The 15,670-nt window shown below is 33.8% G+C and overlaps 1 protein-coding gene across 2 annotated transcripts in view; it reads left to right on the top strand.

The window, feature by feature from the left end:
- The first annotated feature begins 275 nt into the window (after positions 1 to 275).
- The window catches only part of KCNT2 (potassium sodium-activated channel subfamily T member 2), a 542,167-nt gene continuing 526,772 nt past the window's right edge, over positions 276 to 15,670 (top strand). For both annotated transcript variants that reach the window (XM_031937081.1, XM_031937080.1), the window contains exon 1: positions 276 to 956. In XM_031937081.1, coding sequence (XP_031792941.1) covers positions 862 to 956 — 95 coding nt within the window. In that variant the 5' untranslated portion in view covers positions 276 to 861. The remainder of the gene's footprint in view (positions 957 to 15,670) is intronic.

Genomic DNA, 15,670 nt, shown 5'->3' with positions numbered 1-15,670 from the left:
AGCGGGGAAATCAATTTTCCTTCCGCCCACCTAAGAGGGATGGAAATAAAGGGAGGTACCCAGATGCATAGGAAAAAGACCTAGGCCCAGCAATCAGTGGCGTGGGCGGGTTGCTCCCATCCCTCCCTTGGGGCTGCAGCCCGGGAATCTTCTAATGAGCTCTCTTCCATTGGCTGTCCCCGAGAAGCCTCCAGGTGCCGTCACTGATTTATGCTAATGAGAAATAATTTCATTGGTGGGGGCTCCAGCGGCAGCTCCAAATGACATTTCGGGGAGCAAGAGCTTGGCGGCGTATCCGCGACTAAAAAATAACTTCCCCCTCCCCAACCAGACTCCCCTCCCAGCTGAGCTGAGCCGAGCCTAGAGCTCGGCTCGGGCCAGCCCGGAGGGAATTGCTGCTGGGAGCCCCAGGCAAGAGGTGCAGGGGAAGCTCACCTGCTGCTCCCTGCAGTGCTTTCCTTCCCGGTCCCGCCCCTACCTTTCCCCGAAGACCCCTTCCTCACCTCCCTTTTGCTGCACGCTTGCCCCCCAGAAGTAACTTTTGTGCTCTCACCTCGCCTCTGGGTCCTCTTTACCGGAGGCTGCGCCGAGTCGGTGCCCCAGCACAGGAGCTGCTAGGAGCACTGGCTGCTTTTCACCAGAGTACCACTTTGCTCCTGGGCTTGGTTTGCATCACTCGCATCACACCCTAGGTTTCGAGGAACCTGCTTGTCTTCCTCTCAGGCGACCATTCCCTCTCCCCTTTATCCTCTCTTGTTAGATCTCTTTCCTTTATTCCCAACCCCATCCCTTCTCTCTTTCTCTCTCTTTTTTTTTTTCCTTTTCCTTTAATTTTCTTTTTTCCCCTTTCCCTGGGGAAGAATGGTTGACTTGGAGAGCGAGGTCCCCCCTCTGCCCCCAAGATACAGATTTCGGGATTTGCTGCTAGGGGACCAAGGGTGGCAAAACGACGACAGGTGAGTGGCCCCGTGCACCTATGTTTTGCAAACACAGCTGGGGAAGAATCAGAGCTGTCTGTGGGAGAGCAAAAAGGGAGAACAAGGAAATTGGGGGAGGAGGTAAAAATCCATGATTGGGTTCTCCATTTTGACTGGATAAACCATTTAATATTGAGGACTTTTTTTTTTTTTTTTAAGTTTTCTTGCATCTAATGCAATTGTGCTTATTCTGTTTTTTTTTTTTTTTTTTAAATGTGTGTGTGTGTATTTTCTTCTTGGCTATATATATATATATATATATATATATATATATATAATATATATATATATATATATATACTATGTATGTATGTATAAAGACTGTGTAGTGTTCTGTGCGCAGCTGAATGGCATGCTGAAACTAATGCTATTTCCCGCCCCTCCCCCCATCTCTAAATTGAACAGTTCAGCCTGACTTAATATAGATTGAAAAGCCCATCTTAGAAACTTCCTGCTGTTATGCACCTATTTTAACGCCTGAGTCAGGGTGGCCTTATATACCTAGTTTTCTCTGATAAATTGATGCTATGTAGACTTTGTACACGGGTAGGAAAATTAATTCAAGTGGCAATATGTATCCAGCAGCTTTTTTTTGTGGAAGGATATTTTCAATAGACAATCCTTTGGTGGCTAATCGAATATTTAGGGTACCAGTAATTGTATTTATGTAACATTCTTAAAATCTGTGTATTTCTCATATTAGTAGTGGGTGTATTTGAAAAAGTTTGAAGCATAAACTTTCAGAAATGAACTTCTTAACCATTAGTAAAGCTCTGCTCAAATATTTCAAGACATAAGAAAATCCCTTAGAGTATCCTAGCCCTATTATTCAGATTTAAAGTCTATCTTTGTTATGCTTGGTTGGACATGAATTTTCTAGAAGTTATTTTTTGTCAGAAGACAAGATTTCCTTGCTTTGTTACAAATATGTGCATAAGTGAAGTAATAAAATAAAATGAAATCTCAATTTGATTGAAATTCAATTCTATTTTGTTGTTTTTTTTCCCCCAAGTTTTAGAAAATCAGCTCAATTTTGGTCCCTAACAGTGGGTGATAGCCTGGGCCTTATTTTGTATTCCAAAATCTTTTTTTCCTATTTTTTATCTTCTCTCCCAGTTCCTTTTTGTCTCATTGCTAATCTGCACTGGCACATGTGTAAAATTGCCTCAGTTATTCTTCCATACTTTAGTTTTCATTCTCATCAGTATTCAGAGAAAATATGAATGTTGTTTGTTATGAAATAACACAAGTATGGACTGGAAGGTACTTAAAAGAGCAACTCTCTCATTTTTACAGATGTGGAAACTGAGGTTCAATTAGTTTGTAACTTGCCTAATCTGTTCAACCTTTCTGCAATAGCAAGCTGTATTATACATATATGTATATAATCAGGTCCTTTTTAAAACTAAACACAACTTTTGTTGAAGTTTGAATTATAACCAACCCTAGATTGACTATAATGATTGAGGAATGTAGTGTTCTGATTAATAGACTTTTCTGATTAGCTGAGATTTAAGCATAAAAACATTTTTGTTTCAACCAATATTTTTATTATAGAAAATCTTTGAAAGATATATTAGTCAACTTCTCTGGGTTAGCAAATGTAATTGAATAATAATTGAATTTTTCTTTATTTTATTTTTTTTAAAGAAAATCTTGTTCAGAAAATTTTATAATGGACAGAAAGGTAATTCTCACTCAAAGACTGCATTGGGAGTAATGGGGTTGTTTAAAGTTATTAGTCTTTGATTCTCTTTCCCTTTCTTTCTCCCCATACCCTCCCCTCCTTTTTTCCTTCCCTTTCAGCTTTTCTCCTTGTCTTCTCTCATTTTTCCTTCTTTTCCTTCTTTTTCCTATCTTCTCTCCTCTTATCCATTTCTTGTCTTCTCTTGGCCTCTTCCTTTCCTCTCCTTTTTGTCTTCTTTTTCTTTTTTTTTTCTTCTCCTCCTCCCTCTCCTTCTCCTCTTCTTTTAATAAGCATTAGTTTTCTTCTCCTCTAAACCTATTGAAAAAAACAAAGCAAAAGGCTGGTAACATACACACAATTGAACCAAATTCTCACATTTGCCATATCCAAAAATGCATATCTAATATATCACCACTGTATCATGAGGTGTACATATAATTTTCAGTTTCTTGAAATCATGTTTGATCATTGCATACATCAGAGTTCTTAAGTTTTTCAGTTGTCTTTAAAATGTTATAAAACATTTATATATATATATATATATATATATATATATATATATATATATATAAAATTATATAATAGTATTCTTGATTCTTCTCAGTTTCCTCTGCATTAGTTCATAAAAATTTCCAAAGGTTTCTCTGAAAGTACCTCTTTCATAATTTTTAATGGCACAGTAGTATACATTCATTCATATACCATAATTTGTCATTCTCTAATTTATAGCACCCCTTAGTTTCCATTTTTCCTATTCCCAAAGAGCTGCTATAATTATTTTTAAACATGAGGATACTTTCCCCTCTTGCTTTTCATTGTAATATAAGCCCAGTAGTAATTTTGCTGGGTCTAAGAGTATATATAGTTTAATATCTCACCTAGTGAGAAAAAACAAAAACCTTAGGACACTAAGGTAAAATGATGGTGGTGGAGAAAATTAAAATAATCCAGTAGCTTCCAGTTCAACTTAATATAATAAGCATTAGTGAAAGTGCCAGACATTGCATTAGGCTGTTCAGATACAGGAATATAATAAGGTCATCCTGCCCTTAAATGGAGATATAAAATTGTGTTTGTGTGTATATGCATATACATATAAAGACATATACACATATGCATATATGAACTGAACATTTAATAACTCCTTATGAAATGTTAATGTTATCTCCTCAAATTATCATATATACATATAATTTCAGTATTAGAGTTCAGTATTAGAGAATTATGATGATGAACTGAATTAAAATAGTGGCCACATGACTTAAGAGATGTGGCCATATCTCCTGAACATGAAGATGTATAAGTAGGAACTATAAGAATTGTCAACTGATTCAATATGTAAAATAAGGGAGAGGAAAGTATAAAGGAATGAACTTTAATTATATATTTCATACCTAAAGTAACTATTATTTCCTAAGGCAAATGTTATGAAAGGCATCCCATAATAAGACGCATCACCCCACTGGAGAAGTTAGATATGGCAAGATATCCTAAAGCTGTTCATTCAAACCTGAGAAATAGCAAACCCTTTTAAAATTGCCTACACTGAGACAAATTTCCAATCTTTGAAAAATTCCCTGCCCTAGGAAAAATACCTCATTAATCCATTTCTAGACATTATTTTGACTATGTTTCTGTGAAAAACTTCTACATTTGTAGTTTTATGTTTTCATAGATACTGTCCAGTATGAGCTTAAATACTGAAATTAGAAGATTGAATTTTGTTCTAGAGATAGTAGAAAAACAGTACGTTTCTTGAACAAGGAAGTGACATGACCTGACTTCAGATTCATTGTTGTGTAAATGTGGATAGCAGTAAAACTTAAAGGAACAGAACAGATTAATTAAGAGACATAAAAGATATACATAGGAGATGATGGAGACCTGAGCTAAAGTGGTGACCATGTGAATGAAAATAAGGGGAAGGACACAAAATGCTGTGGAGATAAAACTGATAAAATTTAATGATATAGGAGTTAAAGATGACTCCTCCCTTATCTTCTTGGATAAATGGGAAAATAGTGGTATCTTAAAGAGAAATTGGAAAAATTAGGAAGTAATGTAAGTTGAAGAGGAAAGCTTTTTCACATCTGAGATACCTATGGGATGTAGAGAAGCCTTGTAACCTGTTGCTAATTCAGGAGTAGAGTTCAGAAGAGAAATGAAGTCTAAATATGCCAGTCTTTGACTCATCTATGTAGATATGATTATTATATTCATGGAAGTTGAACTGAAATCATTAAGAATATAAAGAGAATTGAATAGAGCCCAAGACAGAGTCTGGGGCTACATTCATTTTTAGGGGGGAAGGACAAGGATGAGGAGTTGAAATTAAGAGTATAAATAAAGAACTGAACAATACCCAGGACAAATCCTGGAGCTACATTCATGTATAGGAGGTGGTGGGATAAGGATAATGATCAAAGCAAAGGAAAATGAAAAAAAAAAAATTAGTCAAATTGGTAAGATATAACTATAGCAGAGCAATGTCATCAAAGCTGAAGGAAGTCTGAGTACCCAGTAGTATAAAAAAAGAATAAGGACTAAGAAGAAATTAATAATTACTAAGTCCAATGTCTTAGTAATAAAATTTATTGGTCATCTTGGAGATAACAGCTTCAGTATAGTGATGGAAACAGAAGCCACATTACAAGGGGTTAAGAAATGAGTTGAAAGTGAGAAAATAGAGGCATTAAGTATAGGCATTTTTCTCTCAATGAGTTTGTAGATCAAAGGAATTATAGACAGGGATAGACTGATCAATCCCTGGTGGAGTAATGCAGTAATAGGGCAAGTGAATATTTTTTAAGGATAATGGGAGATCTGCACATTTTTGTAGGCAGCAGGGAATGAGGCAGTGGATAAATGGATAAAAATACATAGTCAAAAAGTCAAGGAAATTGAAGAGGTTGGATTCCTTTCTTTAAAGGGAGATAGTTGTTGACAAAGAGAAGGCCTTCTTCATACTTTAGATCTGAGCAAAAGAGAAAGAATGGGTGTTGATGATGAGGTAATTTGAAGTATGGAATTGGGTAAGAGTGGGAGCTTCTGTTACGCAACTTTAATGTTTTCAATGAAGTATGTATTAAGGTTTTTCACTGATGGGAAGAAAAAAGCAAGGGGAATATATAATGTAGGTGGATAGAGGAAAAGGGTTTAGAATACTGCAATTTTCAAGAAATCCACATGGTTTATTTTATTTTTTATTAGTATTTACTTCAAAATTGGGTTTAGTTCAAGTTAATGTAACAAACTACAATGGGATAAAACCTTATGTTTGAATTTAATCTGGTCTCTTGGTTAATTACGGTATTCATTTGGAAAATTCTTTTTATAGTGTAAATCCATTGGGTAATGAACATTTCCCATCTGTGGGCAGGTTGGCATCATTCTTGAAAAGACTGGCATTATTTTAGAAGTTCATTATTTATTTCCTATAAGGCAAAATAGGGACATAATACTTTGAATGCCCCATTGGGGCATTTTAGGCTAACTCATGAGAAAACTTTCTCCAAGGCCAGCTAGGTGAATATTTTTTTCTTTGTCTCTCCAATAGAGGTCATCTTTTAAAATAAAGCTCTAACCTGATTATCAAGCTTTCACATCTTGTTATCAAACAGTCTCTTAATTAGTAGCTACAGTTTTGATGGAAACTAGTAGAAAGTCAACATAAAGCATTGTGATACTAGATGTAGAATTTGGGAAGGCATAACAAGAAGGAAGAAAGATACTGAGAGAGGATGTAGATAGGTACTAAAGCTTTGAATACAACTTTGTAATTTCCACTATGGTTCTTTCCATGTTATTCAGAATCAATTCTCATTGATGCCCTTGTGATTCATGTGAATCTGTGAATTCTTTTAGGCCTGTGAATACTGTGAATACTTTTAGGCCAGACCTGCTTAGGTTTTCTATAAGGCCTGTATATATGCATAAATATGTATATGTATATATATCTAATTTACATGTACATACATATGTTTTAAAATCTATAAGAAAAAAAATATTCAGGCATTTTGCCCATCAAAAATAGGTACTAAAACTTTTCATCCAACCAAAAGACATATCAGAATAAAGAATAGAAATCTAATCATCCAAGATTTTTTTTTTATAACCCCAGGACTTAGCATAGTATTTGGTACATAGTAAGTACTTTATAAATGTTTATTGACTGACTGAAGTCACTCAATCCTACTAAACATCAGTTTTCTCATCTGTAGTATAAGAATATTGGACATAATAATACACAGTCATTTTCTATTTGTAGACCTAAAGTCTCATATCAACTTTAGCACTTGCAACATCAAATTAGTATCTTGATGTTGAATCTGTTATTAAGAAACAGCATATGATTCTAATGGTAAATCACTATTGATTTTATATAATTATGGAATTCCAGAGAATACTCCCTATGATATTAAGAAGAAATGTAAGCTTTAAAGAGATCACTTCATCATGTTAGATTTGTTATAATTGATTTTTCCCTCTATTTCCTGCATTATGGAACTTATAAATCAATAAAGACTTTTAAATTTGGTTATTTTCTAAAATTTAATGATCAGAAATAATAAAAGATTATATTTTGGTTTTACATCATGTTTTCAATGCTTTTTTAGCTCATTTGGCCCATTCCTTATTCATTATGACTGTGATTTTAAAGATTTATTGAGACAGCTATATCCTTGACCTGGATAAATTGTTGTAATTTCCATTAATGTTAATGGACACTGCCTTCTTGTATTCAAAAAACCGAAAGTTTTTTGAATTGAATTCCATCTTTATTCCTTGTTTTTTTTAGAGATTAAAATCAGTGCTTACATTATAGTATTTCAAAGATACGTCTTACTTCTGATAAATAAAATTTTAAAAATAATGGGAATAAATCTTCCAAGTTTATCTTGAACTAAGTCATGAAAAAGTCTACAAAGTCATGGAATAAGTACAATTAAGTTAATTAACAATTTAAAGAATATTTATGGGTGGGAAAGTTGGTGTAGCTTTGAATCTAAAGATAATAATCCCATAATACTTTTTTGGTATAGACAAATAAAACTAGAAAGAATCTTGTTCTGGTTTACCATTTTCATTTTATATATAAGAAAAACAACACAAAGCTACTGGATAAAAGCAATAGTTGATCTATTTTGTAATTAAAATTTTTCATTTATAGAAATGCTTTTTTGGGGGTTAATTGAAAGCATGTTTACCAAATTGCTACCTTACTACTACTGAACAATAAGCTGGAAGAAAAACAAATAGGAATGACTTGAATTGCCATAGGAAAACTGAATCTTGTTTTTAATGACTCTCTAAAATAAAAATTTAACTTTTTATTAATAATATTCTTCCATTTATCCTGTGCAGTTAAGAAAAGATAATAGCAATTGACAGGTGTATAGTAGGCATGAATGGGCTATGGAACATTATCAAGCCAGAATGACACAAAGAAAGGATTGAAAAAGGATATCATTAGAAAGATAGCCATATGATTGAACAAAAATGTGAACTATTCATTTTGTAAGAGCAAAGGATAACATAAGGACAATCTGTGTATTCTAGTGATATCCATTCAGTGTGATCTATCTTGAGAATTTACGGGTTATGTGGACAGAAAATAAGATGGCATGAAGGCTTGAGAGCTGTATTCCAGGAGTAAATATTTTTATACATGAGATCACATGTCACAATCACCACCACCACTATCATTAATATTTATGCAATATATCCTGAAGATCCACATTTTATTTTCAACCTGAAAACTATGTTTTAATCCATCTAGTAATACTTAAAATGCACTGAGAATTTTGGGACTCATTACAATATTATTTATAAAGTTTGGAAAGCACTTTAAGTATTTTAAATATGTTATTTCATTTGATTCTCACAACAGCTCTATTATGGAGGTGCTATAGTTATCTCCATTTTATAGTTCAGGGAATTTTGGACTCGGATGTTAAAGTGATTTGCTTGGGGTTCAATGTAAATGTAGGAAGTGGAATTTAAATCTATTTCTTCCAAGTCTAGTATTCTATCCTTTAAACCACATAGATGCATCAAAGAATTGAATAACCTAGTACTATAATCTCTCATTTGTGTATTTGAAATTATAAAAACTGAAAATATTTGTTTCTACTAAAAGTAAGATGAAACCGTATGGCATAGTGGACTGCCTCTGTCAACAACTCATATCAAAACTTTATTTAAATTACTTTTAAGCAATTATTTTTTGTTATTCTGTATTTAACAAACACTAGTAGGAACATTTCTGTATAAAGAACAGAAAAAGAGGATTGCATATGAAACTGTGAATCTTGACTATAAACAGCATTATGAACAGCTTGTCTCATTTTCACAGCATATAATAAATTCAGTATGTTAATTTCAGAGCTGCCCTTCTTGTTCATTCCTCCTTCTGAATCTCCCTATGTTCTCTGTTGTATGTTTTTAAATACTTCATCACTATCATGTGTTTACCTCTGTTCCCCAAGTCCTTTCCCTGAAAAACAAAACAAAAACTCCCCTTGTATCAAAAGAGGCTTGCCCACCTCCCAAAATAAATCCACATATTTGTTTGGTCTGAAAAAAAAGTATATTTTCATTGCCTTTCTACCAGGAAGTGGATAGCATTAAAAAATTATTTTTTTTAAAATTTCATTTAAATGAAATTCCTAATTTTAAAAGGAAGTACCTTGAAATTCCTCAATCCTTAAGCAGTATAATAAAAATATGATTTTTTTTTTGCATATGTGGATCATCATTTTTTATGTTTGGTAAATATGTTATGTTTTGTGGACTTCCTACCTATATAATTCAGTTATATGATATAAATATTTATTTAATCTGTATGTATTTACACATTCAATTTAACAAGCATTTATCAAGTTCCTACTCTACAAAGGCATTGTTCCAGGTGCTGTGGTGATACAGAGTTAAAAATTAAACAGTCCCTTCCTTCAAGGAGTTTACAATCTACTAAGCAAAATAACTTGGATATATAGAGAGGCAAGGCAAGGGAATAAGCAATTTCATACCATGTATGTACCAGCCACTTTGCTGAGTAATTTAAAAATAATATCTCACTTGATTCTCATGACAATCCTGCAAGGTAGATCCTGTTAATACTTGCATTTTGGCAGTTAGGGAAAATGAGACAAACAGGGATTAAGTGAAAATAAGTACAAATTATTTCTTAAAGTCACAAAACTGATATGTATCAGAGACAAGACTTGAATTCATATCTTTCTTCTCCTAGGCTGACTTTCTTTACATTGAGTAATACTATCTTAAAGGAAATATAAACTAAATTATTCAGCTTTGGGAGAGAGAGGATCAGGGTAGAAAAACTGGAGGATCAGAAAAGACCTCATGTAGGATATGGCAAATGAGCTAAGTCTTAAAGGAGATAGGGATCACAAGGAGTGAGGAGGAAGAACATTCTAAATATTAGGGACAAGCTGATGTGAAGTCATAGAGATGGAGAGATGGAAATTCATGCACAGACAACAGCAAATATGGTTGTTTGATCAGAATGGAAAGTGTATGATAAGCATTAAAGCTTGGAAAAGGAGTTCATCTTTTCTGACCCCACAGTCTCCTCATTTGTGAATTTAGGTTACTGGATAGTCTTTTCATTTTCCCCCCAACTCTAACATTCTTTGAATCTATGATGTTAGTATTTCATTATAAAAATGTATATTTCATGTGGGAAAACAGGGACACTGATACATTGTTCGTGGAACTGTGAACACATCCAGCCATTCTGGAGAGCAATTTGGAACTATGCCCCAAAAGTTATCAAACTATGCATACCCTTTGATCCAGCATTGTTACTACTGGGCTTATACCCCAAAGAGATACTAAAGAAGGGAAAGGGACCTGTATGTGCCAAAATGTTTGTGGCAGTCCTGTTTGTAGTGGCTAGAAGCTGGAAAATGAATGGATGCCCATCGATTGGAGAATGGTTGGGTAAATTGTGGTATATGAATGTTATGGAATATTATTGTTCTGTAAGAAATAACTTAGCAGGATGAATACAGAGAGAATTGATGAGACTTACATGAACTGATGCTAAGCTAAATGAGCAGAACCAGAAGAGCATTATATACTTCAACAATACTGTATGAGGATGTATTCTGATGGAAGTGGATTTCTTCGATAAAGAGAAAATCTAACTCAGTTTCAATTGATCAAGAATGGACAGAAGCAGCTACACCCAAAGAAAGAACACTGGAAAATAATGTAAACTGCTTGCATTTTTGTTTTTTCTTCCCGGGTTATTTATACATTCTGAATCCAATTCTTACTGTGCAACAAGAGAACTGTTTGGTTCTGCACACATACATTGTATCTAGGATATACTGTAACCTATTTAACATGTATAGGACTGCTTGCAATCTGGGGGGGGAGGGAGGAAGGGAGAGAGGGAAAAAATCGGAACAGAAGTGAGTGCAAGGGATAATGTTGTAAAAAATTAACCTGGCATGGGTTCTGTCAATAAAAACTTATTTAAAAAAATGTACATTTCAGTATATTTGGCTTCCTGAGACCCTGTGTAGTCAGTGCTATATAGTAAGTATTACTGGACTGACTCGGGAAGAAGTGAGCAATCAGGATGTGACCCCAGGTCTTTTGAATGAGAGTCTTGGTTCTTTTTTCCAGTATGTAATGCTGCTTCTCTCAGGGGAATACTACTGATCAGGGGAAAAAAGGATAAAAAAAACTGGAATGGGTGAAATTTGTCTTCACAGTTTTGCCTGGTGCCAGAGCTGTATTTCTTTAAAAGAATGGAAAAATAGAAATGGTCCAAAGTGTCCCTGGAAGGTAAGTACGTAGTTCCTAACTCGGACCTTTTCTTGGTGAAAAAACTCATAGCCTATCACTCAGATATTGACTTCAATTTCCCATTACTTCTACCTCTCCCTTTGAGTAGGAAAATATTCTCTTCTTTTTCACATTTCTAAAACATCTTGTATAGATCCTTCTTCTGTAACATCATAACTAAAATTATACTTATCTGTGTAAATATAGCTCCTCAGTGGAATGTCAGCATTGAGGGCATCTTTGTAGCAAAAATAATTTTTCTTTTGTCTCTGAATACTTACTGCCTCGCACACTCTCTTGCATATAGTGGGCTCATTACAAATGTTTGTGGAATTGAATCAGCAGCACTATTGAGTCTCCTGTTATTGCTCAGGGAAATGAGAAATATTTCCTTGTAATATATATACATATATATATGTATATATATGTGTGTGTGTGTGTGTGTGTGTGTGTATATATATATATAATTTCCTTAAAATTGTGTCACTGAAAATTTGAAGAATATTTAAATTATATAAAAATATAATCTTTGTGATTAAGTTAGTGTGCATCTACAAAATAATGTAAGTAGAGAAAACAAGCCTGAATCTTTAATGAACTTGGCTTTGTTTAAAATCATAATTAATTTTATTTCAAAATGTTCTCTAACCTGTCTTGTAAATCATAGTGTGAATATTAATAAAATTAGATGAACAATTTTCTCCTAATTTGATTTCCCCATGGGGAAAATGATTGTCTACATTCAAACAACAACTAGTATTTTCAATGAGGGCCATATGTATAATTTAGTAATGGACAGCCTGCTGTCTCAGGTCTGCCAAAAATTAAAGTACTATTCAATCCCCTAGGAACCAGATGGAGGTGGACAGTTAATTTCACAAATACCAGTAAGCTACTGATAGTGATGACTTTAGTCGTTGTTGCCCTGGGCTATGATTAAATTGGCATCAAAAAGGTGGAAGGCTTTTTGGTATTCCATTCCTAAACTGAGCCATTGAAACCCAAAAGAATGTCATTTTTTTTCTTTCCTCTATTTGTGTTGGTGTTATGACAAATGTAAAGATAGAGATATACTGTATTTGTTTCTCTGTAAGGCATCCCTACAATAGTATATAGTTAAAATTCAACGTTCTTGGCTCTTTTGAAAGTTGGCACTATATTTGGTAGAAATATTAATAAGGATGTTTTTTGCTACATGTTTACACTGTTGGCAATGTTAATTCTGGAGAGAATATAATAAAATAAGACGATTGTCAAAAATCTGAGATGGAGTAGTTAGCTAGAATGAGACTATGAAATATTTTAAATGTATATTTTATTAGCTTAGGTTAGAACCATTTGATCTCTCTTTTTTTTTGTTGTTGTTGTTAAATGGGCTCCCTTAAGTGTCATCTTCTATTTTCTTCAGATAGGTTCAACAGATTGATCCTGGATAAGCTAAATTTCTGCATCTCTGTGCTGCTATTCTGTAGAGGGTGGAATAGTATACTTCTCCAAAGTTCTGCCCTCTACACTATTCATTACCATGTATTTGAATTTTCTAATGAAATGGGTAATATCTATTAGAATATTTATAATAAGATATTGAAGTCATTAAAAATTTGGACATTTGGAAATTTATATCTCTGTTGGACAAGACTATATCTTACTTGCTCAGAATTGCTTGATAATGTACTGTTAGATAATTCCTTAAAGAACATTTGGGCCATCTTGAGTGACTTTTTTGTGTGATAAATTATTGCAACAAAATGCAGTCAATTTAGAGATTATCAAGAATGTATTATCTAGTTTCTTCACTATTTAGAAACTTTATTTTTTTTCTAATGCTTTGCAATATCTTGTGTTATATCTGTTTTTTTTTTTTTAAAGCATTTCCATGGAACATAAAGAAAATTTCAAAAGCCCACAAGCAAATTTTTTCTTTGATTTATTGGATCTGTGATGTTACTAATATAGATTCTCTTTCCAGCTCTGTAAATAACAACCTACTTGGGCCCTCTAATTCTATTTGATGCTTGTCTTTTCATCCTGTATATCTCCATTGGTAGTCCACTTGGTGTATTCAGAGGACTCTGGTGGAGGTTGAGGTTGTTTGCCATTGCATTCATAGCAATGAAACACTGAATTTTCTGTTATCCCCCATTTTTACTACATATCTAGCCTAATCTTTAGTCTAATTACTTTTTCAGTCACATCTGCCTGATGTCACTTTTTAAAACAAAAATTTCTAACATAATTATTTATTGGGTAATGCACTGTATTTTGCTTATACCTATCATGAACTATCCATAGTCTTTTAGGTCTTTTCCACTTTAATTTTTGGTATATGGCATTATTGAAAAATATTGGGTTAAAAAGATGGAACTTTGATTCTGGGGAAAAATGTGAGATTATTACAAATATTGCACATTTTTCCAAAGGCAATCCACTCCATTTTCCTCCTCCTATTAAATTCCTGGCCAAGCTCATTGCCTTTGCATATTCTTTGTCCAAAATGCTTGTACTCAGAGCTTGGTTCTATGATATATTGTCAGTTCAGTAGAATATGATTGAACACCAGATATTATTCATCCACTTGGTTTGTCTTTTATGGATAGTTAGGTTGAATTCTTTTGAGCAATTGAGGAATTTAATTATGTCTTTACAATGTTTTTGACCTTCATAAAATCAATGCAATGATGCCATCCAGAAACAGGAACATTTGGAAGACCTCACTATCTATATGAAATCCTTGTTCCATTTAAACTTTTAATTGTTCTTTTTTTATGACAGTAGCAAGTAATTTTGGCAAGTGTATATTTTCCTATTTCATACCTCAGTTGGAATTAACAGAGGGTCAAAGGATAATGTAATTTCTATTATATATTTCAAGGAGTCCTGTAAAATTTTGATATGAGCATGAGAGATATTTTTAGGACACTGCTTAGCTTGGTTGGATAAATGTATTTTTATAGTAAACAGCATAGGATCTTCTATTTGGTATGTGACAGGGTAATTTTGTTGATATTAGTCACCTAATTCTGATAAAGGCCTCATTTCCAAAATATATAGAGAGCTGACTCTAATTTATAAGAAACCAAGCCATTCTCCAATTGATAAATGGTCAAAGGATATGAACAGACAATTTTCAGATGATGAAATTGAAATCATTACCACTCATATGAAAGAGTGTTCCAAATCATTATTAATCAGAAAAATGCAAATTAAGACAACTCTGAGATACCACTACACACCTGTCAGATTGGCTAAGATGACAGGAAAAAATAATGATGAGTGTTGGAGGGGATGGGGGAAAACTGGGACACCGATACATTGTTGGTGGAGCTGTGAACGAATCCAACCATTCTGGAGAGAGAGCAATCTGGAATTATGCCCAAAAAGTTATCAAGCTGTGCATACTCTTTGATCCAGCAGTGTTTCTACTGGGCTTATACCCCAAGGAAATACTAAAGAAGGGAAAGGGACCAGTATGTGCCAAAATGTTTGTGGCAGCCCTGTTTGTAGTGGCTAGAAGCTGGAAACTGAGTGGATGCCCATCAATTGGAGAATGGTTGGGTAAATTGTGGTATATGAATGTTATGGATATTATTGTTCTGTAAGAAATGACCAGCAAGATGAATACAGAGAAGCTTGGAGAGAATTACATGAACTGATGCTGAGTGAAATGAGCCGAACCAAGAGATCATTATATAGGTCAACAACGATATGGTATGAAGATGTAATCTGATGGAAGTGGATTTCTTTGACAAAGAGACCTAATTCAGTTTCAATTGATCAAGAATGGACAGAAGCAGCTACACCCAAAGAAAAAAACACTGGGAAATGAATGTAAACTGTTTGCATTTTGTTTTTCTTCCCGCGTTATTTCTACCTTCTGAATCCAATTATTTCTGGGCAACAAGAAAACTGTTTGGATCTGCCCACATACATTGTATCTAGGATATACTAGGACATATTCAACATATATAGGACTGCTTGCCATCTAGGGAAGGGGGTGGAGGGTGGGAGGGAAAAATCGGAATAGAAGTGAGTGCAAGGGATAATGTTGTAAAAAAAAAAAAAAATTACCCTGGCATGGATTCTGTCAATAAAAAGTTACTATAATAAAAAAAAAAAATATTAGTCACCTAAGTAACACATTATAAAATGCTTACTTATTTGATAAGAATTTGCACTGACACATAAA

This window comes from Sarcophilus harrisii, chromosome 4, assembly GCF_902635505.1.
Source record: "Sarcophilus harrisii chromosome 4, mSarHar1.11, whole genome shotgun sequence".
NCBI classification, from domain to species: domain Eukaryota; kingdom Metazoa; phylum Chordata; class Mammalia; order Dasyuromorphia; family Dasyuridae; genus Sarcophilus; species Sarcophilus harrisii.
Note: the sequence above shows the minus strand (reverse complement) of the source record. Positions and strands in the feature narration are given on the sequence as shown.